General features: G+C 40.8%; 1 protein-coding gene across 4 annotated transcripts in view; it reads left to right on the forward strand.

Moving 5' to 3' along the window:
• NOS2 (nitric oxide synthase 2) overlaps positions 1-25927 on the forward strand; it is a 75756-nt gene that overhangs the window by 44682 nt on the left and 5147 nt on the right. For all 4 annotated transcript variants that reach the window (XM_056558479.1, XM_056558482.1, XM_056558480.1 and 1 more), the window contains 14 exons: positions 1341-1535; positions 3059-3141; positions 3516-3660; positions 4345-4449; positions 6247-6296; positions 9965-10139; positions 10488-10620; positions 13608-13686; positions 15019-15200; positions 17629-17792; positions 20288-20498; positions 21692-21779; positions 24573-24691; positions 25202-25350. In XM_056558479.1, the coding sequence (XP_056414454.1) occupies positions 1341-1535; positions 3059-3141; positions 3516-3660; positions 4345-4449; positions 6247-6296; positions 9965-10139; positions 10488-10620; positions 13608-13686; positions 15019-15200; positions 17629-17792; positions 20288-20498; positions 21692-21779; positions 24573-24691; positions 25202-25350 (1878 nt within the window). The remainder of the gene's footprint in view (positions 1-1340; positions 1536-3058; positions 3142-3515; positions 3661-4344; positions 4450-6246; positions 6297-9964; positions 10140-10487; positions 10621-13607; positions 13687-15018; positions 15201-17628; positions 17793-20287; positions 20499-21691; positions 21780-24572; positions 24692-25201; positions 25351-25927) is intronic.

Here is a 25927-nt window from a genome sequence, read left to right on the forward strand (position 1 = left end):
TAACTACAGCCAAATTTACTGTTAACTAAGACTCTCAAGTCCTTTTCCACGTCAGTCGTCCCAAGTGTTCTCCCATTTAATACATGATCCCATACCGGATTTTTCTTCCCCATGTGCATTTCCTTACATTTATCAGTGTTGAACCTCATCTGCCACTTCCCAGCCCAAACCTCCAACTTATCCAGATCCATTTGTAACAGTGCACAGTCCTCTATTGTGTTTGCCGCTTTTCCGAGTTTAATATCATCTGCCAAGATTGCTACTTTACTATTAAACCCCTCTACAAGGTCATTAATGAATATATTAAATAGAACAGGACCCAAGATAAACCCCTGTGGTACCCCACTAGTAACAGTCTCCCAATCAGAATACGTACCATAATAATATCCCTATAGGATACACTGGTTTTTAGAGTGACATGTCACTTGCCGCTTATGTGGCAACCAGTTTTTAACATGTGTTGAATTAAACGTTAAGTTTTACTCCGTTTTCTGGGAGCTGGATCCTACCTACTTTCTACATCAGTAACATCCCTGTTTCCTATCATTGAGCCAGTTACTTAACCACTTACACACATTCTCCCCCAGCCCAATCCTTCTCATTTTATAAACCAACCTTTTATGTGGCACCATATCAAATGCTTTGGAAAAATCCAGATATACGACATCCAGCAATTGCCCCGGTCCAGTCTGGAGCTCACCTCCTCATAAAAGCTGATCAGGTTAGTTTAACAGGACCAATCCCTCATAAAGCCATGCTGATATGGAGTCATACATTTATTTTTATCAAAATACTCCAAAATAGAATCTCTTAGAAAACCCTCAAATAATTTACATACAACAGAGGTTAAACTAACAGGCCAATAATTCCCGGGGTCACTTTTTGACCCCTTTTTAAATATTGGCTCCACATTTGCTAAGCACCATTCTTGGGGAACTGTCCCTGTCACTATAGAGTCCTTGAATATAGAAATAGGGTCTATATATTACATTATTTAACTCCCTTAGAACACGGGGGGGGGGGATGCCATCTGGACCTGGTGATTTGTCTATTTTGATTTATTGTAGGCGGCACTGTACTTCTTCCTGGGTTAGACAGGTGACCTGTACTGGGGAGTTTATCTTATCTCACTGTATTTCACCTGGCATTTCATTTTCCTCTATGAATACAATGGAGAAGAATGTATTTAATATATTTGCTCTTTCCTGATCCCCATCTATAATTTCTTCCTCATCACTTTTTAACTAGCTGGTTTAGACTTGGCAAGGACATAATGTGTAATAGCTGATATGATCAAGTAGATGCTAATCTCTTATATAAAACAATGTTCTCTGTTTTAGAAGCACAATGTGACCATAATGGACCATCATTCTGCAGCTGAGTCCTTTATGAAGCATATGGAAAATGAATATAGGTTAAGGGGAGGATGCCCAGGAGACTGGGTTTGGCTTGTTCCACCAATGTCAGGAAGTATCACGAAAATTTTTCACCAGGAAATGCTTAGTTACATTCTGAGCCCTTTTTACTATTATCAGGTAGGTGAAGAGTTTACTTAAGTCATGATGTTATAGTTGTGTTTGGAACAAACAACCAGCCATTGCATTCACATCCGAAGAATACTGTAGATTGAAGCTCCTGAGCTTGATGCAAAATATTTCACTGGGTGTGAATCCCACCCTATACAATGAATTCATCAAAGGATGGCACATGTAAAAAGATTATGGGAAACCAGGGGAGGCAGGGTAAGGGGCGAAACTATAGAAGGAGTTTAAAAAAATCTAGGTTTCATTATAAAAGACTGAGACAACTCACTGACAAAAAACAATGCACCAAAGAGGAGTTGCTGGAATCAAATGAAGCTTTGGATAGGGCATAAGATGTCTATGACTGGAATACCACTTTAACTACTCCTTTAAACCTAATTGTCATCAGATCCCAAACAGAACCTAACTGGGTGGGTAAGGGGACAATAATAAGTAAATACCAAACTCTCCAAGGCCGCAGCCTGGAGTAAATACAAATCTCTAATTCTCTCCCCTAACTTTTATCAGGTCATAGAATAAAAGAAAAATCCTGCACAAAGATTAAAATATGATACCGTGAAATGTGTACAGCCCTATAAATGAAGGGAATACTGTTTATCAATGGGGTATCAAGCCTCCACTATTAGACTGTATAACAGACCTTTGCAAACACCTTTCACAGTATCATATTTAAATCTTTGTGGAGGATCTTGACTTTATCCAATGACCTAATAAAAGTACATTTTTAGGGGAAGAATTGAACAAAGTTTTTGTGAAGTCTCAAAACTAGTATGTAATTGCTTAAAACAATGTGGTTTTAGTCTGTAGTTCAGGTTCCTTGTTCACGAAACCACTGCAAACTAAGGCAACTGGTAGGATTAATAATGGGTACTGTGTCACCAAATTTCTTGGAAATGGTCTGAGCAGAGACAGAGGTGTGTAATGAAGGTGCCACCTGTGTCTGGATGGTGGACAAGGAAACTGTGGGAGTTCATGCTTGTCTGTGAATCAAATGTTCCTGTCTACATGTGTTTTGTCTGGGTGGTTCAGAGCCTGTCCCGACAGTGTTTACCCTCACATAACCACTGCTCCCAACATTCACCTACAGCTTTATCAGTGATCCGTTCCCTCCTAAAGTCTGCCAACTGAGAAAAATGTCTCTAAATGCATCAGAGAGGCATGTCTAGCAGTCAATGATCAAAGATGTACACTACCCACAAGTAGCCCCTGAAAGCTACAGTGTAAAAAAAAAGGGATACTTCACATTTTTTTCAAAATTTCTAATGAAAAAAAATATAAGCTGTTATTTGTTTTTGCATATATGGGAAACTAGCTTTTGTCTACAGTCGAGCCGGTCAGCCCCCATCCCCCAATAAAAAACTAAAAAACATGGTTTTGTGTTCCATGACTGACATTTATGACGTAAATACTGTTTCTGCTTATTCTCTTGTTGACTTGTTTTATTAGGTTTGACCAATAAACAATTTGTACACTTAATATGTTTATTGATAAAGCTTTGTAAAACATTTTTTCAGATCGATGCCTGGAAAACTCACGAGTGGCATGATGAGAGCCGTAAACCAAAAAAGAAAAAATTCAAGCTCAGTGTTATTTCCAAGTAAGACATTTTTAGATTTTTAACCCAGATATATGAATAGGAACCAAACCTTTTTCCACTTGTAGTGACATTAAATGGTTGCATTTCCATTAATCCTTTATGACAAGTCAATGGTATTTAAGGGAGTTTTCAACATTGTAATAATAGAGAAAGCATGCTGCTGATATGAGATAACTGTAAAAATCCATTTAGCTGGGGGGGGGGGGGCTGTAGAAGTAAACATTGTGGGGTTAATAGGAAACAATTGGCTTATACTTTTACAAAAAATAGTTGATGCGTTGATTTTACAGGCTTTGCTAGTTATATACATTACGTATGTGTATAACGATATAAATATTACATATTTAATGTACATAGCATATTTTCTGTTTTAGGGCAGTCCTTTTTGCCTCAGCACTTATGTGGAAATCTATGGCTGCCAGGACAAAGGCTACAATCCTTTTCGCGACCGAAACTGGAAAGTCCGAGACATTTGCCAAAAAGTTGCATACATTATTTAGCTATGCATTTAACACTAAGGTAATAAATATGTGCATATGGAATATTTGAACTAAGTTCCCTTGAGAGTGCAGTCTATGAACTCTATTTATTCTATTTATATTTGCATTGTAACACACAAAAGGTAGATAACCATCTTGTGTTATTACAGTGACCTGTGCTCCAAGATATTAACTACCATGCAAACCTCTCCTGGATTCTCTACTGGCATTTTAAGGGCAACAACCACTATGTGTACCCAATAAGGGCAAGGGCAGACAATGACAGAAACCCATAGCCAAACTTGAAACCATGCCCCAATCCATCATGACCACCCTCAGTAAGAAGTGAGTTAAAAGGTTGTCAGGCCCCTTACAATTTTTAAAAACATCTCCCGATGTTGTACAATAATATAGACAGAACACCTTACTATATCCTAGCCACTCCTGCTCCAACAATGGGCCCCCCATCGAACTCTTATTTCCTGGTCCTTCTCATAGACATGTGACCACTGCAGCCAGTGATTGACTGCAGAGGTCATACATGTCCGTGTCAAGAGGGGAGGGAAGAGGGAAGTATCAGGACGGGATTGGTAAGGGGAGTATTAATTTATTCATTCTTCTTTTTAATAGAACTTTAAGCAGGAACATTTTGAAAATGGACCTGTCATGAATGAGTATACGTATTATAGAATCCTAAGCAGTTTTCATATATTTAACATTGTAGGTGATATGTATGGAAGATTACAATATTGGTAACTTGGATAAAGAATCTCTTCTGCTGGTGGTTACCAGCACGTTTGGAAATGGTGGCTGCCCTAACAATGGAGAGGTGGGTTTAATATATCTGTTTTGTTGGTAAATGCCAAGTTGTAAAGCCAATAGACACACAAAGGACAACAGTTATTTCAACTGAGTCTTTATATAGTGAAGCAGAAATGAAATGTCCATGGCAACAGCATTTTTATTTTTACATAAATGAATAAAAAGATGAAATTCTATCTATATTAGGCGGTACAAAGGTGCAGGACTGGCCTTTTGTTAGATGGCGCCCTGTGCAGGATTTATTTGCCACCACTCTTCTCAAACAACCTTCACATTCACCATGGAAGCAAATAAATTAAAGGCTGCAAAGTCACCACTACAAACAATGGCCCAGATTTGCTACTTCAAATAAGCCAGAATTCTAACACAATTTGCACCAAAAGACTTGGCTTGTGCCAGATTTATAATGAGGTTTAGAAGCTTTTTAGACACATTTGCGTTGGGTCTGAAAAAGGGATATAGCCTCAGTAAAAGGGGCATAGTCAAAATTTTTGGTGCAGAATTCTGGTTTTACTTAGGCTAAGTTGTACATAAGTGATCTCTTATGTTGGCCTATTTGACTATGAAGCAATTCTGGGACCCACCAGGTCCTTATGTGTGTTTACCTGTGATTTTTTTTCACGTAAGTATTGTGTACTGTTTATATACTGCCAGATTTATCCATTGAGCCACTTTGATAAAACTAGTGATTTTGAAAACTACACTGTCTAAGAATTTGAGTTTTAGTAAATCTGGCTAATTTTTTTTTTTTTTTTTTAATAGACCCACTGCATTTGAAATGGAAAATTAAAGGTGTATTTTTATCTTGTAATTCTATTTTTCTGGCCCCATTCAGCCTTTTTGTGGCTGTCGAAGGTGGTCAAAATGGCAAAAGCAGCCAAAGCGAGTGAGTTACGCAACATGCCTCCCATTGACTTTAATGGCAGTTGTGCAAATGGTGTAGCCCCGTGAGCTGCTTTGTTAATGTGATTTTGGATTTATGTCAACAGCATACCTTTAGTAAAACACTGTCTGACCCAGTGCAGGACACCGTATCTACTTAACACTTACAGAATTGCATTGTATTGCAATACTTACAGCAAATGTTGTTAGCAACTCTAAGACAACCCTCTCAGCTCCTGTGCTCTATAAACCTAATTTTGCATTTTACAAAGCATGGAAGCTGTAAGAGCCAAAGATACAAACTGATTACAGCTCCTGCTTCAGTTAATGCAGTACTACTTTTATATGGTTTGGGAAGCTAAGACAGTTGCCTTCTAAGGGCAGAGGAGTGACAAAGTTTTGTGGTGGCTTAGTTCAGGTTATTTATGTGCACCATGCACAGGTTGCACGCCAGCTTTGCGAAGTTGTAAGTAATAACCAGGTTTGGTTGTAAAAAATAGATACATAGATATATATTAAATCATATATGTCTTAAATTATATTAAGGCTATACATAACAATGCATGTCCATTAGGGGCTTTTTGTTTATACATTTGGAGTATACATTCAGTAATTTTCCCACTTTTACATGTTTGCTTTGAAGGACTCACATGCCTGGTCTGTTAGGTTTCCGAGTCCTACAAAGTAAACCAATTTGGGGGAAATGGACCAAGTATATGTTTTGTTTAATAGACTCAAAATGGATGTGCTGACAGTAGGTTGTGATGTATATTGGCATCTTTTTTTTTTTTTTTGAAAGAATGGCAATGTATTGCCAAACTGTGATAGGAACAGCCCAATAGATAATGTATTCAATCAGTAGCAGCTTAAAATACTTTTCTCCTGCTGAGAGTAGTCATAATTTTGCTTTGTGTGTTTACAGAAATTCAAGAAATCAATTTTTAGCTTGAAGAAACTACAAGAAAAATTGAGGTATGAAGGCTTACAGAAATAGTATATATTTATTTCAATATCATCTATAATAAAAATCGATGATTCCCAGGAAAGATATTTTATGTCACCTCTCAGCTCAATGGCTCTTAGCTCCATTAAACATATAAGGCTAGGTTCAGACTACGAAAATTTCCGCCCGGAGATTCCGAGTGCGGCCAGCGCTGACTGAATCAGTCGGCGCTAGGACCGTGCGGACACTGCAGTCTCCAATAGACTGCAATGTGTTCCGCGCGGATTTCCGCCTGAAGAACGAGCAACCCCATTCTTCAGGCGGAAATTTCCAAGCGGATTTTCCGTTCACAAATTCCGCTTCACAAATTCCAAGCGGAATTCCATTTACAAGTGTACTGAAAGGACTAAAGCTAAATGTTCCTTTCATCCTTAAAGGGGTTCTCCGGTGGAAAACTTTTTTTTTTTTAAATGAACTGGAGCCAGAAAGTTAAACAGATTTGTAAATTACTTCTATTTAAAAATCTTAATCCTTCCAGTATTTATTAGGAGCTGTATGCTACAGAGAAAATTCCTTTCTTTTTGAATTTCTTTTTTGTCTTGTCCACAGTGATCTCTGCTGACAACTCTGTGTGTGTCAGTAACTGTCCAGAGTAGCGTAGGTTTGCTATGGCGATTTTCTCCTGCTCTGGACAGTTCCTGATACGGGCATCAGGTGTCAGCAGAGAGCAGTGTGGACAAGCATAAAAGAAATTCAAAAAGAAAAGAATTTCCTCTGTAGCATACAGCTGCTAACAATTACTGGAAGGACAAATATTTTTTAATAGAAGTAATAAAAAAAAAAACTGCTTTCCACTGGAGTACCCCTTTAAAGGGCTACTCCAGTGGAAACAACTTTTTTTTTAAATCGACTGGTGCCAGAAAGTTTACCAGATTTGTAAATCACTTCTATTTAAAAATCTTAATCCTTCCAGTAATAATCTGCTGCTGTATTCTCCAGAGGAAGTTCTTTTCTTTTTGGATTTATTTTCTGTCTGACCACAGTGCTCTCTGCTGACACATCTGTCCATTTCAGGAACTGTCCAGAGCAGGAGCAAATTCCCATAGCAAACTTCTCCTGCTCTGGACAGTTCCTAAAATGGACAGAGAGCATTGTGGTCAGCCGGAAAGAAATTCAAAAAGAAAAGAACTTCCTCTGTAGTATACAGCAGCTGATAAGTACTGGAAGAATTAAGAATTTTAAATACAAGTAATTTACAAATCTGTTTAACTTTTTGGCACTAGTTGATTTAAAAAACTTGTTGTTTTCCACTGGAGTACCCCTTTAAAGGAAAACTGTAAGCAGTGCACTGAAATACTGTATTACATTCTTTGTTACTAATAGAAGCTGCCTGATCCCCATTGTGCATTTCTATTTAAGTACAGTAGAAGGCAGCCACCTGCATGATATACCATGCCACCTCCATTATTGCCCACAACACTAGATATTAGGCATTCTCTTATACATGCTGCTGACTTTGTAGTCATATGCTGTCTTTAAGGGTGCGATCACACGCTATTACTAGCAGCAGGTTTCCCGCTACGGGAAACCCGCTGCGAGTTACGCTACCATTCATTTGAATGGGTCCGCGGACAGTCCGCAAATTTGACACTATTGCGGACTGTCTGTGGACCCATTTAAATCAATGGTAGTGTAACTCGCAGCGGGATTCCCTAGTAATAGCGTGTGAACGCACCCTTAAGTGGTGGTGCCAGATGGTTTTAACCCTGGGGGCAAGATGTTATTAACCCCTAGTGTTCGTGATGTCCACAACCAATTATGGTCAAACGGAGGCTTTACTGAGTATAAGACAGATGGAAATATCATCACAGCTAAGGCCAGATTTCCCAGAGAGGTGGCCAGGACCCAGAAGGACCTCGCAGCTTGCTGGACCAATAAACTTGTAATTAACTTGACTCCAGATTGGACTTGACATGACTATATGCAAGGCTTGACTAGTTTCAGTGACAGAGACTTACTGGAATGACTGTAGCTTTTGGGGTCTTCCAGTTGCTGATTACTTGCACTGATCTCTGGTGTTAGCTGTATTCAGTAAGGTAGCATAAGAGCTAAGAGTGTGAATTGTAATGGCTGCCCCTTTACATAGTGGGGGACTGGACTAAAGCCCATTGGTCAAGCGGCGGATCATAGGTTAGCTGGTGCTCTCTAGGAGAACATGTGACAGACTTACACAGGTCTTTTGTACTACCTATACATAAGGATACTGTCTAGGCATTAAAGGGGTATTCCAGGAAAAAACTTTTTTTTTATATATCAACTGGCTCCAGAAAGTTAAACAGATTTGTAAATTACTTCTATTAAAAAAATCTTAATCCTTCCAGTACTTATGAGCTTCTGAAGTTAAGGTTGTTCTTTTCTGTCTGAGAGTTCTCTGATGACACGTGTCTCGGGAAACGCCCAGTTTAGAAGAGGTTTGCTATGGGAATTTGCTTCTAAACTGGGCGTTTCCCGAGACACGTGTCATCAGAGAACTTTAAGACAGAAAAGAACAACCTTAACTTCAGAAGCTCATAAGTACTGGAAGGATTAAGATTTTTTTTATAGAAGTAATTTACAAATCTGTTTAACTTTCTGGAGCCAGTTGATATATAAAAAAAAAAAGTTTTTTCCTGGATAACCCCTTTAAAGCAGTATACACAACATTCTGGAAACAACAGGGGGAGACCATGCAGGGAAGCCCCCAGGTCACTGAGGGTCTCAACCAGACAGGGCCTAAGGGTAGTACAGGACGATGTCCTGTACTGGGACATTACACTACTATATAATTTAGAGAGTTATACCTCCAAAATCGGCAATCAGAAAAATGCTACAATTGGTCCAATGTACAACATCAACACCAACAAAAAGAACCAATTATGTAAAATGGTAAATTTTATTTAACATATATCCAAAGTCTGACATACATTTTAAAGCATAGAATAGAAAATAAAAATCCAGGCACTGTAGTGACAGATACAGAAAAGTGGAGCAAGGATGGGTAGCAACAGTACATGGATTACAGGGCAGACAAAACTTCCATGATCAAAAACTCAAAAGACTCCACAGATTGTGTAGGGATCAGTAATCAATGTTACAAATAGTGTTACAACAGTGAAGGAGATATCCTTTGCATGGAGTAGACCGAGGACAAACAGCTAGAGGCAAAAGAAAACCAAGATGAAAACATAAAAATATCCTGCCATGTGTGCTGCCACCTACCAGCTCCAACCCCAACGTATGTTTCGTGTTGTGCTTTGTCAGGGGACGTCCCCTGACGAAGCACTGTGGATGGCTAGCAGCCAGGATTTTTGATCCGACTGGGTGGTCAGCTCCAGGACCAGACCTGGATCCTAATTGCAAAATGTCACAATATCAGAAACCGCACTCCTGTAGTGGGCGAAAATAAATTGGTGTTTATTCACACATCTGTAATCCACGCAATGTTTCGGCTCACCAATACAGCCTTTCTCAAGATGCTTTAAAAGGGCTCTATTGGTGAGCCGAAACATTGCGTGGATTACAGATCTGTGAATAAACACCAACTTATTTTCACCCACTACAGGAGTGCCGCTTCTGCTTTTTGTGACATTCTTATGATATACAGTATATCTGTTACCTTTATATATGTACATATCACACATTTCTTATTATACAACAGGTACAGTGTTTTCGGACTTGGCTCCAGCATGTATCCACAGTTCTGTGCATTCGCCCATTCCCTTGACCAAAAACTGGCACAGCTTGGTGCTTCCCAGATTAGCCATATTGGTGAAGGAGATGAACTTTGTGGGCAAGAAGAGGCATTCCTGTCATGGGCTGTCCGCACATTTCAGGTATGTATAATTGTTATATGTTTTGTACCAAACCGGTCTATGTAACATCTGACATAAGGGGAATTACAAATCCACTAACAGCATCTTACAATAACTGAAAAGGCGAAACAAAAGGCGAAACAAGAAGGGACAACAGTGTAGACAAGACTGTAATGTATTCTGGCACAAGGATAACAATTCTAACTGGTAGCATACATCTTTTTTAGTTTTCGAATAATGATTTATTAATTCAGATCCATGTCCATTGACTATAGCTGTTCTTAGTAAATGTGCACTATAAATATATACAGTATATATATAATAGTAGTAAAAGTCACACGCAATTGATCTTGTTTGTATCATTTTCAGGCTGCATGTGAAGTGTTCAAGATCCGTGACAGACAGAAAATTACATTGCCAAAATGTTATACCTCAACAGAAGGCTGGATTCCTGAAAACTATCGTCTTGTTAATGAAACTCAACCTTTAGATCACATCAGAGGTATTTGTCTATGGTTAAAATGTTGTTTGAACCTAAAATCTCATTTTAACAAAAAAGTTTATCATCACATTTTCTGCAGTTACATCCACAGAATCTTGCATGTGACTCTGCAGTGGCAAATCCACACCAGATTGTGTGTAGTTTGGTACATGTTTTGGAATTGTCACTGTTGGCTTGATAGCGGATTGTGTTAATATTTAGTAAAAATAAATATATTAAAAATATTCACTTGAGTATTTTCCTGTCCACAGCCAAATCCACAATTTATTGCAGAATTTGATCTCCCAACAAAGCAGAAATAACAATGCTGTGGACCTGTCTGCATCAGGTCAATGACTTTGCGGATTCCATGCAGGTTTTTTTCCTCAGCATGTGAAAATGTTGCTAAAATGCATTCACATCACTGATAATGTGCTACGCGCAAATCTGTACAGAAACTCAACTGTGTTCAAATATCCTTAGGCTATGTGCCTACACAGTATTTTGGTCCGTATTTTCAGCTTTATTTTACGTTTTATAAATGAGGTAGATATTCTCACCTCTGGTCCCCATTTGGCCCCTAATATAGTATTGGGGCCCCCTCTGTGCTCCTCTATAGTATTATTCCCCCCCTGTTCACCCTTGTAGTAGATATGCCTTCTTCTTTGCCCTCATTTTGTAGTTAGGTCACCTCTATGCTCTCAAATAGGATTAGGCCCCTCTTTGCCCCATGTAGTATAAATCCCACCCCTCTGGGCCCACATTTCATTATTCTTAATAAAGTAAACACAGTTGAAAGTTCTTCACTATATCCACAAGAAACAAAAACAGATCACGCTCACCATAAATCTTTTGCCCTTCTTTCAGATGTTCAACAGAGATACAATACAGCTCTGAGCTGTATCTCTGTTGAACATCTGAATGAAGTGCCAATAAAGCCGATAATTCACCGTAGATTTACGGTGAGTGCTATCTGTTTTTCTTTTGCATATAGTGGACATATTATGCTTTCCTTGTGTCAGTACACACCACCATTTATTTAATACAGATGGACAGGTGTCTTATAAGAAGAGGGTAACAGGGCAGAGCATATGCTGTTGCTCTAGCACTATGAGCTGTTGTTGTACAGTTGAAAGTTGTGCTTGCCAAGGACGTGTCCTGGAGTCCAAGGCAGGCAACACCTTCTCCTGTGGGCTTGATTGTGGTCGTTCGTTGCACCGCAATCATTTTGCCTGCTTGCTGGTGGCCCTTAATATCCCCCGGGGTACTGACCCAACCTTGCATCTCCTTTAAATGTTCTTTTAAATAATATTTCTCCCCTATTAATATGATCCACTGTGACCCAGCCCCTCACTCTTTGACGATATGCTTGGTAACTATTTCAAGTTGTGTTTTTGTTGCCCACTCCATACAAATATAAAAGCCCTATCCTATGAATAGATCATAATTCTTGTTTGTGGGAATTGCACAAACTGATAATAAAGTCATAAGCAATTGCTTTGTTATGCAAATATGTTATTACAAACTTGCTGGGAAGAGTAACATTCTTATCTCACTAGGGAAGCCAGCTTTTTATGTTTACAATTGCTGTCAGTTCCCAATTATCCTGTTCTTTCTACATACTACTTAGCTTATTGTTATCCAACATCTGCCTAATAGCTGAAACCCGGAAAAGGTGTTGGCGATATGTACTAAGGAAACAGGTTGCAATATGATGTGCACATAAACAGGGACCACTTACTGTTCAGATGTAAAGCAGTCTTACTGTATTATTTAAGAAGCAAGTGAATAGAACACTTTCCTGCATGTCTGTTTATGGATCTCAATATAGAAGAGCATATCCATTATTGTATGTGTTGAGATGGGTTATGGGTCACATTTATCAACAAAAAATGTGCCAGAAATGTGGCATGCAAATCATTGGTGAAGCAAGGGTTACCTTCACCAGGGCAAAGATTCAATTTTCTGCCCCAGCTCTGTAACAAAATAACCTGGTGAAGGCAGATTGAATGTAGGGTTCACCTTGGCATCATGCCCAGTCAGCACCTATAGAGCTATGTCCCTCGTGGGAACAAATGAATATTATATTTCTTTGTTGCAGATTTTGTATTGGTTTTTAGGCCTGATGTCATTTTTTTCAGATTGCAGAATGCTCTAGGTGTGATGTTTTTCAGAATCCCCCCCCCCAAAAAAAAAACAAAAAAAAAACATCTATAAAGATATCTAAAAATATCTATAAAAACTTATCTATAAAGAAGTACAAATAGATTTATATGGAAAAGGAAGAATTGTCCAGTCCAGATGCTCTCAAACAGAATGTGTCTTTATTCAACACATATCATATGGACATACAGGAGCGGCATGTGGACAAGTGATGCTTTTTGGCTACTTCACATAGCCTTACAAGGAACTAAGATTCTTTGTATGACTAAGGCTATGTGAAGTAGCCTAAATGTGTCTCCTGTCCACATGCCGCTCCTGTATGTCCATATGATAAGTGTTGAATAAAGAAGCATTCGTTTGAGAGCATCTCGACTGGACAACTCTTTTTTTTCCATGTTACTGAAGTGTGGTCCGCACTAGTCCGTGCCTGGTCTTCTGGAGTGTGGGGTGAGCTGACCTTCTGCTGCTGTGTGAATAGATTTATAGATTTTAAAATATTATCACAATCCCCTTTGTCTTCAAGACACTGCCACAGGGGGCTTATGAGATTACTGCATACAATTTTTACATTAAACTCAATATGAAAACAATACAGACTAAGCTATTAAGCTCCTCCTAGTGGTGGCTACAGTGAGCCACAATTTTACATATTTACTGTATGTCTATGCAGGGGATTAGGAGCACTTTTCTTTTCAGACAAAAAATTGAATAATTTTACCTAAAATCTGAACAGAAGAGTAGACCTGAAAGTGACAGTATGTGAAAAGGTGGAGGTTTCCTTTTGGGGAAATAAGACATACAATGTAGAAAAATAATAATAGTATATGTCTTTCCTTTGCATTCAGCACTTTCAAAACTGCATTCGAGGAGCATCCTGAAAATGACCCTAAAGTCAAGGCAACATTTGCAAAGTCCTAAATCTAGGTAAGTGACATCAGACAATAGGGTAGGGCTCGGCTTCAGAGGTTTCTGATATATCTTCTAGAATAATACATGAATAGATTTAGTCATGTGTTCAGTAGAAACAGTTCTGTAACATTTATTCAGCCATTAGATTACTTGTCCACAGACATTTGGGTAATATTCTGTTTTTACCAGTAAGGCCTCGTTCTCATGGCTGTTGTGCTGTAGTAAAGTGAGCTCCCATGTTCAGTCCATCTGAAGCATGTGAGTAAAGCTGAGGAAAAAATACTGCATGTCCGGTCTTTTTTATCTGCTCAATTTCTCTAAAATATCAGACATCCGATGAACCCTATTCAAGTCATTTGTGCTCCGTCCCATTTGGAGTCTGTTTGACACAAAAAATAAAAATGCCGAACGGACCTTGAACTGGTCGGAGCACAACAGCCACGTGACCTTAGCCTAAGCTGTTATAATACTTTTTGCCATCGCGTACAGATGAGGCTAGCTACACAGTTGTGTGTTTGGGTGGTGGGAGTTTATTTTTGCAATATGCTTTATGTTTTGCAACAGATCTAAAGAACTGATGACAAAATATTGCATCATCCTTTTTTGTTTGCACCAATGCCTAAAAAATTCTGATCATTTTATTAGTTATATTATCATGTGAAACTTAAATAAACAATGAAAATAAGCAGTAAAGTAATTTAACTCTACAAATAAAGAGGCACTTTTGGTAGAATGACTTAGAATCATACAACAGCAACTGGTCTTTACATGATGAAGAGTGCATGTTACAAACAGCACTTTATTCATATAGAAAGTGACCATGCTCAGAGTTGGTGGCAATACTAGACAGATCTGGCAGGTTTTGTCCATAGGTCAATTTACCTATTTTTCTGTTCTACAATAATTCTTTCTCTTCTATACACTCTTCGGGCTGGTGTGTAAGCCTGTGCCCCTCTCTAACACTGAAAGATCAGCTGACATCCATCTCACATATCTATCATATCTTTTTCTGAGCAGCAGCAAAACAATAGAAAATTTTTAATGAAGACTATTTAGAAAGTTGCTTCAAAATGAGTACAAATGTGTGCTTTAACTAGGCTTAACAAAGGCAATGTCATTCTTCTTCAACCTTATTCCCCAAAATTGCTTAATTTTTGTGATAACTTTTACACTTGCCATTCTCTCTTTGTACCTAACTCCAACATATCATCTCCTATGAAATATCCAAGAAGCACACTTAACAACACAGTGAGGTCTGTCTGTAGGTTAATTTGTTGATTCTGCTCGGAGAGAGGAAATCCTGTATACATATTAGTCCTATTATGAGTTCCTACTTGTTGTTTGCAGCCGTGCCACCCTCCTAGTGAAACTTTCCAGTGAGAATTACCAGGAAGTCCAGTATCTGCCAGGAGAACATGTTGGTGTGTTTCCTGGCAATCAGCCAGAACTAGTTACAGGCATAATTAAACTTCTGAAGGATGCGCCCCCCATCAATCAGGACATCCGGCTGGAGACCCGCAGTGAACAGGGTAAGAATCTGTTTTGTTTTGGTGAACGCCTCGACTTCCTTCTTGGTATATTCAGATGGTTGTTGCGTCACTATAATACTGGACAATGATGCTGTCTCTTTGATATACCTTCCCGACTTCAATCATCAAAGACTTTTTAATGACTTTTAGATGGAAAGACAGTTCTTTGGTCTATGATAGTTTTTGCAGTTCCATCTCATACACAACCATTACACATAGCCCTACATTATATTGTAATTGCAGATAGCTAGAACACTTGGTTACATGAAGACCAAGGTCATAGAATAGCATAACTTGTGGTAGGGCCAGACAGCCTGTAAATATATAGGATAAGGAACAGCATGATATTTAAGTAGATATTTTTGAAAAAAAACATCCAATGAAACCTACAGTAGATTAATAGGATTTATTCCCACAATGTAAGATGCTAAAGGTACTGAATGCTTTCCCTATTACTTCTATTGTATAGCCAGATCCACCATGAGCAATGCCCAGTGTGGTGTCCCGATACCGTATTTCATACTGTACCTTTGTAGAGGTCCCCATAGTCAGAGTCCCTAGGAACATCGGGGTCCCTCTTCTATAGTTATCCCCTTGTCACCCCTCAGTTAAGTCATATTTGTATAGATATTCATATAAATATAAGTGTAGATATGTATATATTCAATTGCCTACCTGTTCAGCGTAGCAGGACCTGCGGGTCATGTGATTAAGTTTAGAACTCTATGGTTTTGCTACAGGACCTTTGGAGGTTCGCATGATGTGTTCACCCACAATGCAATGTAACGGTGAGTGACAGTTGTTATGGACCAATCCAAAACGGCCAGCCCCTGCCCATGTAAGGGAGCTGCGCCATCTTGATCGCTCTCTTGGGTTGCTGATTCTGGAAGAGGTAGGACCTCCGCAGCTTACAAAACAATTTACTAGGCCAAAGGCTTGCGACCTCGGCCTATATCAAAGCGGTTAAACTAAGCAATTCCCCGCTACTCCCCGCAAGATCACTGGCGTCACGAGTGACAAGGGTTAACAGCGCCCTTTATTATTGCGAACAGCAACACCCTAACTACCCTACACCCCACAAGGCTTTATCCCCCAAGGTTACCACACCAGCACGACCAAAACATCTGCATTATTGCATCTGATCTAATGTGTTGTTTTTCATCTTTAATGGACAATAACCCTACCTGCCGGTGTCAATAGATATTTTACCAATAAAAACTGACTGTCATAAATATCTACTTAAATATCGTGCTGTGGTGTGTCTGAGCCTATTAAATAGCACTGGGGCATTTGCCATATTAGATTTATTTAACACATGAGTAATAGCATACATCATACTAAGAAGATTGGAAATGGAAAAGGATTATCAACTATTGGGCCCTATTATATGTAGTATGTACCAGTATCAGGTAAAGAGTGCCAAACTGATTTACTCCCATACACAATTTTTTTTTTAAAGACAACCCATCTCCATGTGCCCTGTCAGGGCAAATGGACATAACAACTGGGAGTTCCCAACTTGGTACCCCATTTATCAGACAGAAAAGAAAGCCACCCTGTGCAAGTGGCTTCTGTTTTGTATTACATGCATAGACATTCATCTGCAAAGATACCATGAAGGAGAGTGATGTAATATAATTACATCAGATGGGCGTGCATAGTGTGGCATAGAGGACGGAGGCAGGGAAGCTCCATAAGGAAGCTTTCCGACTCCATTGCAAACTAGACAGAATTACCATTCTAGCAAGAGGACCATATCTTCACAAGGTGGGGACCAATTTTACTCCCGTTTACCTGCACAGTGTATTGGATTTAGTGCAGGTGAACAGCCTGTCTATATATATATATATATATATATATATATATATATATATATATAAAGTGTTGGCTACCAACAATTCACTCATAAAGGTTGCTTGGGTGTGTATCAAAACATTTATGCCTTCACCAAGCAGCAGTGATTTAGTTTTAGGATCCATTTTCTTTAATGACCTTAAATGGGCCTTGCCAGTTAAAGGCAATGATCACAGCCATGAAAAGATTGGTGGGTGTCCAGGGGCTTGGCCTGTTTTACAGCGGCTGACTTCAATATACTTCTCTCAGATTGTGCTGTATATATTCTTGTAGGTTAACTAGGGGGTAACCTTGCAAGGGACAGTCATACAATGTTTTTATTACCAAATAAGGGCCAGGAACAATTGAAAATGAATTACTGCACTTTATCGTGCAAGTTAAAGCACCTGCCTAGGATGTGAAGGAAGGATGTGTGAAGCCGCCAAGGTCTTGTCATTAACAGGATTTTATGGGATTTTACGCATCATTTTGTTACTAAAATTCCCTAAACTTAGGAAAGGAGTAAAAATAAGAAACTGGTAGGAACACATTGGAAGTTGTTCTAATAAATTTCCTGTCCTTCCTGTGTTTTCAGGTAACTTCTGGACAGCCAGTGAGAAAATCCCTCCCTGCTCACTGTCCCAGGCATTAACTTACTTCCTAGACATAACTACTCCACCTTCCCAACTGCTTCTGAAAAAGCTGTCTCTTCTGGCCACTGACGTAGAAGACAAGAAGAGAATGGAAGACTTGAGCAAAGTACGTACAAGGTCCACTCACTCTGCACCTAAGATTGCCTATTATTTTAATGGACTGTGTGTATTTTGGGAAACTGATGTTTATAGTTTTGGCAAAAGTTACATATCATCTGCGAATGTATTTAGAGAAACAATTGAATTCTAAACATAACTCTTAAGTGGTTTTTCACACTTCAGCTGGATGCTAAGTACTAAATAAATACAGAAATAAATGCATAAACAATTACTAAATAAATGCAATAGGAAAAGCTGTATAAGGATGTGTGCACTATTCTAAGAAATACATCAGATTTGCACACTATTGTGATGCAATTTGGGGATACGTTGAAAAAAAAGATTCTGAACCTTCAACATGCGGACCTCCAGATGTTGCAAAACTACAACTCCCAGGAGTTGCAGTTTTGCAACATCTGGAGGTCTGCAGGTTGAAGACCACTGCATAGGAGGTAATACTCACGTGTCCCCGCCGCTCCGGACCCGTCACCGCTGCCCTGGATGTCGCCCTCCATCGCTGTCGCCGCGTCCCCGGGGTGTCCCCGTCACTCTGGAACGTCTCTGCTGCCCGGTATCCTCGCTCTCCGTAGCCGCCATCACGTCACTACGCACGCTGCTCCTATTGGATGACGGGATGGCGTGCACGACGACGTGATGACAATGAAGGAGAGCGCCGGCCATGCAGGGGATCCTGGCACGGAGCAGACACCGAGGAGGCAGATAAGGTCCCTCCCGGTGTCCTGTAAGCTGTTCGGGACGCCGTGATTTCACCGCGGTGGTCCCGAACAGCCCGACTGAGGCGGGTTAGTGTCACTTTTGCTTCAGACGCGGCGGTCAGCTTTGATCGCCGCGTCTGAAGGGTTAATACAGGGCATCACCGCGATCGGTGATGTCCTGTATTAGCCGTGGGTCGCGGCCGTTGATGGCCGCAGGCACCGCCGCGATCGGACAGGGTTTTAATGTGTATTTGCCGTATTAGACGCACCAACTTTTCCCCCCCAGTTTTGGGGAAGAAAAAGTGCCTCTTATATGGGGAAAAATACGGTATGTATTGCACTTTTTTGTGGAAGCTTTACTGATGTGGCTATACTGGTGACCCAAGTCATAGTGTAGTCCAGGCTAAAGAACAATTTGAGAAATGTGCCTTTGTGCTATTTTCAGAATTCTCATGCTAGTTTTACAAGCCAATTTCATTAGGAGACTGAATTGTGCCTGAATGCAACTCTAAAGTAACCCTGAGAAATCACACACCAATATGTGGATCAAGGCAGTCAGGCGACTATTGTGTAACATTACTCTTCTTGGGTTGGACTTCAACAGTGTACAACTTGAATCAGTTATGGAATCTGTGGCATACCCAGTTACTTAATCTCTGCCATGGATTTGAAGCTGCGGATTTGGCCATACTCATTCAATGGGGCTACTTCAAGTCCAAGCAAAATGCTGCTTCTTTCTTTTTCTCTAACACAGATTTAAAGGGGTATTCCAGCTCTATACATCTTATCCCCTATCAAAAGGATAGGGGATAAGATGTATGAACCCCCCCCCCCCCCGGGATCTCGAAGCAGCCCCTGGCATTCTGTGCCGGGGGCTGCCTCTGAAAACGGGACGTGACGCCTGCGATCATACATCATATCCCCTATGCTTTGGATAGGGGATAAGATGTATAAGGCCGGAATACCCCGTTAAAATCTGCAATGCCACTATGTGTAAAATGTTGTGATTATTCACAATGAAACCAATGAGAGACAGAATCAATGCCCTTTTTTAAGCAGATCCCATTGCAGAATGTGGATAAAAATACATGTGATAAAAAAATGTGTGTGAACACAGTGTAATTGTATGATTTAACACAGGTTTAAAAAATAATGACATTTTGGCTTGGCAGTTTCAGTATGAAGTGTAAAGGCCATAATGACTTGTAAGAATGTTTTATTATATCACTTTTACATTAGTGAATTACTACCAATGGTCCGGTCTGGTTTAGTAGAACATGTGCTTAAAGGGGTAGTCCAGTGTTGAAAAACTTATCCCCTATCCTAAGGATAGGGGATAAGGTTGAGATCGTGGGGGGTCCGACCGCTGGGGCCCCCTGCGATCTCTCTGTACGGGGCCCCGGCTCTCCGCCAAGATAGCGGGTGTCGACCCCCGCACGAAGCGGCGGCCGACATGCCCCCTCAATACATCTCAATGGCAGAGCCGGAGATTGCCGAAGGCAGCGCTTCGGCTCTGCCATAGAGTTGTATTGAGGGGGCATGTCAGCCGCCGCCTCGTGCGGAGGTCGACACGCCCCCTTCCCGCGGGCTGTCGGGAGATCGCAGGGGGCCCCATCGGTCGGACCCCCCGCGATCTGCAACTTATCCCCTATCCTTAGGATAGGGGATAAGTTGCTCACCACTGAGTCACCACTGGACTACTCCTTTAAAGTGAACATGGCCTATCATTGTTTTTCATGTGTTTGGAGTTTTGGGTCTTGGTTTCATAATAATTTTCCATTACTAGGATACAGAGAAGTACAATGCCTGGGTGTCCTACAATTACCCATCATTCCTTGACATACTGGAAGAGTTTAAGTCTCTTGTTGTACCTACTACATTTCTGCTGACTCAGTTACCACCGCTTAAGGCAAGGTACTACTCTATAAGCTCCTCAAATGACATGACACCTGGAGAGATTCACCTCACCGTTGCTGTTGTAAACTACAAAACTAAAGGTTAGTAACCTACTAGACAATGTAGTAAAGAAATTGGATCAGCTCACCATAGAATTTAAATGTCCCGGTATCCAGCACGACTTCTCCTTATGGAGGCTGGATTCTCAAGTGAATCAATCACGAAAAATTAAGGTGGACTTCTGGCTGCCGACTCAGGGTAAAATCCAATTTTTATTCCAAAGCATTAAAATCCAAGTGCAGCAAACCCAAAAATAGAATAAAAACACACTAACAGAACGTACGTTTTCGTTTGTGCGTTTTTATTCTATTTTTGCATTTGCTGCACTTTGATTTTAATGCTTTGGAATAAAAATTGGATTTTACCCTGAGTCGGGAGCCGGGAGTCCACCTTCATTTTTCTTAGTAACTTACTAGTCAGGTTTTGCAATGATGGATGGCAATAATATTATGTTATGCAATACAGTCAACAGTTTGCCAACATTCTTTGTGGTTTTCAAGATCTGTGTTTGTTACTATTGACTGGGCATTCACTTGTTTATTTAAAGAGGTACTTCACTGGCCGGCATTCTGAACATTTAGTTCCAAACGCTGTGTGCGCCCTGCGGAGGTCATCCACGCCCCCTTGTGATGTCAGGCCACGCCCCCTCAATGCAAGTCTATGGGAGGGGGCATGGTGGTGCACACACAACTTTAAGACCTAAATGTTACGCACGTTGGCCAGTGGAGTACCACTTTAAAGAGGTCAAAAGTATGTCCTGGCCACGCAGAGACACAGATATATGGCTTGGTACAATACACAGATGTGATACTTGTACTGCAACTGTGTTGAGCCCGACCCTCTGTATTCATTACAGGGCCAGGGCAGATTGTCATCCTTTGGGTACGTTCACACATGCATATTTTTGCTGCAGATTTTACTGCTCATTGACTTCAATGGGCAGCAAAATCTGCATAAGCAAATCAGCAGCAAAAATTATGCACGTGTGACCGTACCCTTTGGCAGTAAACAATGAAGATCACCTTCAAGATACTAAAAGTACTGAATATTGGAAAATTGTTTATTATTTCAGTTTACTATGGCAGGCAAATCATTTGAATGAGCTTCTCTTTATAAAGAACTGAATCACTAATATGACAAAATATACAGTGCTTAGCCTTTCTAAAAAATGTTGTGAAATAAATGTTCATATATGGCTAGACATTGTTTGAGGATATAATTTTTTTACTTTTAGGAGGTAATGGTCCACTTCACCATGGGGTGTGCAGTACATGGTTTAACACTATGAATCTGAATGATATGGTTCCTTGTTTTATACGGAGGTACGAAAAAAATGTGAAAATGTATGGTCTCCAACCAATTTTCAATTTAATGTGGTTTTATCTAAGAGCATGCCAAAAAAAAAAAAATACATACACAGTGAAATCTCCCATAGTGGACTCCTCCAAATAAGGGACACTTCCCAATAGCGGACAGTTTTTAATTCCCCGGCAGAGTCCCATAGGACTTAATGTATTTGCACCCTCCAAATAGGGGACATTCCCAATAGGGGTCATGGACACACCCAATAGGGGACAATAGGGGACAAAACACTCCCATTAGGGGACAAAACACTTCCATTAGGGGACAATAGGGGACAAAACACTCCCAATAGGGGACAACCAGGCTTATGTGCCGCCCTACCTTGTACACAGGGCTGCCGTCAGTGGGGCACATCTAATACCTCAGTAAGTGGCTTGGGTTCCCAGGGGGCCCTGACCCCTGCTGGACCCCCCTGTAGCAGACCTAGCACACCTCTTGTGCCAAATCACCCCCCTGTGCCAAATTATCCCCCGTGCCAAATCATCCCCCCCCATGCCAAATCATTCCCCCCTCCCCCCATGCCAAATCATTCCTCCATTCCCTCTTCCCCCTGTTCTTCTTACTTCTTCCCTGGCCATCAGGCAATGATGAGTGACGCTCCTCTGCGCTTCACTCAGTGAGGACAGTGACGGCCATGAGCAGAGGCGGCTGCCTGAGGTGTTGAGTGACGCTCCTCTGCGCCTCACTCACTGAGGGCAGCGGAAGCTGCCTGAAATGAAGAGTGACATATGGAGCGTCACTCGTTGAGTGAAGCGCAGAGGAGAGTCACTCATCACTGCCTGCTAGCCAGGTAAGAAGAACAGGGGGATGAGGGAATGGGGGAATGATTTGGCATTGCAGGGGGAATTTGGTATGAATGAATTGGCATTACTTTTCCTAATCAATTATATTGTTGAGAATTTTTTAAAGTCTTATTATAGTGCAGAGGGGACATAATAAAGCTTTAAAAAAATATAAATATAGTCTTCAACTTTTTTTCACATTTTGTTATGTTGTCGTCGTGTGCAATACAGTATTTTTGATCTTTTTGTGGACCCACTGCTATGACATTTGCTCTGGGGTCTCCCATTTCTTTTGATTATCTATGAGACACTACTACACCTTGATTGGAAATTATTTGGAAAATATAGCTCTGTCTACATAATGCAGATCAGAGCAAAAACTAAAACTGCCTGTATAGCTCAGACACAGGATTAAGTGGAAGCACGGATCTGCAAAAGGGTACAAAATGTCTGCATTTAATTCTTAAATGGAAGAAGTTTGGAACAACCAGGAATCTTTCTAGAGCTGGCCACCCCACCAAATTAGTTATTCAGGGCACTGGCAAGAGAGTTGGTCAAAAACCTAATGGTCAATCTAAACTTCAAATATCCTGTGTGCAAATAGGAGAAACTTCTAGAAGATCAACCTTCAAAAAGTCTCTTCTCAGTAAAAGACATATTAAACCCACCTAAAGGACATAAACCAGATTCTATGGTCTGATGAAACCTAGATTGAACTTTTTGGCCCTAATTCTAAGCTTCATGTCTGGGGAGAAATAAGGCACTACTCGTCACATGCCCAATACCTCTCTACAGTAAAAAATAATGGTGGCAGCATCATGCTGTTGGGTTGTTTTTCAGTGGCACGGACAGGAAGACTGCTCGGGGTTGAGGGAAAGCTGAATGGAGGAGCAAAATACAGATATGTTCTTAATAAAAACCCAATCTAGAGTGCTATGGCTGGACTTCACCTTCCAACAAGACAATGGGGGAGATTTATCAAAACCTGTATAGAGAAAGAGTGGTGCAGTTTCCCATAGCAACCAATCAGATTGTTTCTTTCATATTTAAAGAGATCTGTGAAAAATGAAAAAAGCTATCTGATTGGTTGATATGGGCAACTGCACCACTCTTCCTCCACACTGGTTTTGATAACTATCCCCTTATGACCCTACACACACAGCCAAGACAACACAGGAGTGGTTCAGGGACAACTCTAAATGCCCTTGAATGGCCCAACCTTGACTTGAACCCAATGGAACATTCTCTAGACCCCGATCCCGTTCCAACCTGACAGACCTTGAGAGGAACCACAGAGAAGAATGGCAAAAAAATACCCAAATCCAGGTGTGCAAACCATGTGGAGGACGGGAGGCTGTAATCACTGCCAACAGTGCCTTAACTAAGTACTGAGTAAAGGATCTAAATACTTATGTCAATGCATATATAAGTAATATAAGTAAGGGGATATCTCATGTACATTTTTTCCCCATAATGCCTGGGCTACCTGCAAATAAACCATTAAACAGGACTCCACTGCCATCGCTCCACTAGTGTCACCGGTATCTCTTTCCACTCCCCCGCCGCCGTCTTCTTCCTGGCTGGTCTGGCCATGGTCAGCTCATCACATTGCCTGTCAGCAAATCCCCGGCCGCAGCAATGTCCCGCCTCGGCGGGCGATAGGCTGAACAGCAGTGTGATGCATTAAGCTGAGGCAATGGTCACCTAGGTTCAATGCATCACCCTGCTGCTCAACTTATCGCTGACTGAGGCGGGACATCGCTGCAGCCAAGGATTTGCTGACAGGCATTGTGACGAGCTGACCATGGACAAACTGAAAGAAGATGGCAGTGGAGGAGTGGAGCGAGAAACCAAGACACTGGAGAAGCGGCAGGCTGGGCATTATGGAAAAAAATTCTATATGAGACTTCTTCTTCAACTCTATTTATGTTCTGTATTTGTGATTTACATTTACATTTCTCAATTTTTTAGCACTAACACCTTCCATCTCCCAGCGAAACCCTCATCACCATGCATTCTGATTGGCCCAGGAACTGGAATTTCTCCATTCAGAGCTTTCTGGCAGCAGAGATTGTATGATATGCAGAAAGGTACGACAACCATGTATGACATAATTGCATTAGTGCAACATAAACAGATTTACTTTCATAAGTGACGAAAAAATATATATTTAAATATGAAAAACACTTTATATTAGACAACTAATATTAAACCATATATAGCATGTGAAAGCAGTGCACAGTTGTCTAGATATGTGGGAACTATCACTAGCAGCAGTGCCAAACTGACATTGAAAATTCAGGAGTAGCTCAACAACAATGGGGATCAGGAGACATCCTAATGTAATGCCTCTGGATTGATTTCCTATAACTTCTTGTCTGTCAAACAAAAATTCAGACTACAGAATAATTTAACTATTGGTAGATGAATACTGAAAGTCATGGGAATTTACAGGTTTTATTTGCTCCACTGCCAGTAGGGGCCATTCTAATAATACCATAATATAGTGGCATTACTATTTTAGCTATTGTGTATTATTTTCTCCAGAAGGGTAATTGTAGCACAGACCGTAAAATAATGTTGTAAATTTGCAATTTCAGGTAAGAAATTTGGCTCTATGATATTGTTATCTGGCTGCCAGCAACCCGAAGTTGATGAAATCTATAAAGAGGAGAAGGAAGACATGAAAAGTAAAGGTGTTGTACAAGGTATATTCACTGCTTATTCCAGGCAGCCAGGACAAGCAAAGGTGAGATTTCAGCAGCTGCCAATACATGGTATTGCCAATCTAGCGTAGATTTTAGTTATAACTTATGCTAGCTTTCTAATGTAAATTGTAGTAAATCCAGCATTGTGGGAGCCCATGCCCCATTCCCCCCATGCACGGCATTAAAGGGGTACTCCACCCCTGAACATCTTATCCACTATCCTGCAGCGGGACCCCCGCGATCTCGGCTGCGGCAACCCAGACATCTGGTGCAACTTCGCTCCCTGCTAGATGACCGGCGATGCGGGTGACGGACGTCACGCCCCCTCCCATAGACTTTTTTTAGGGGGCATGGCTGTGATGTCACGAGTAGGGTGCGGCCGCGACATCACGAGTCTCCGGAGCTGCACCCGAAACGAACGCTGGGTGCAGCAGGGAGATTGTGGGGGTTCCCAGCAGCGGGACCCCCCGCATTCAGACACCTTATCCCCTATCCTTTAGGTAGGGGATAAGATGTCTAGGGGCAGAGTACCCCTTTAAGATAAAAAAAAGTTGCAGAAATTTCTGACACCTGTAACTAGCATACAGGCTTTATAAATTCCTGAACCCCCCCATGTGT

This window comes from Hyla sarda, chromosome 2, assembly GCF_029499605.1.
Source record: "Hyla sarda isolate aHylSar1 chromosome 2, aHylSar1.hap1, whole genome shotgun sequence".
Lineage (NCBI taxonomy): Eukaryota > Metazoa > Chordata > Amphibia > Anura > Hylidae > Hyla > Hyla sarda.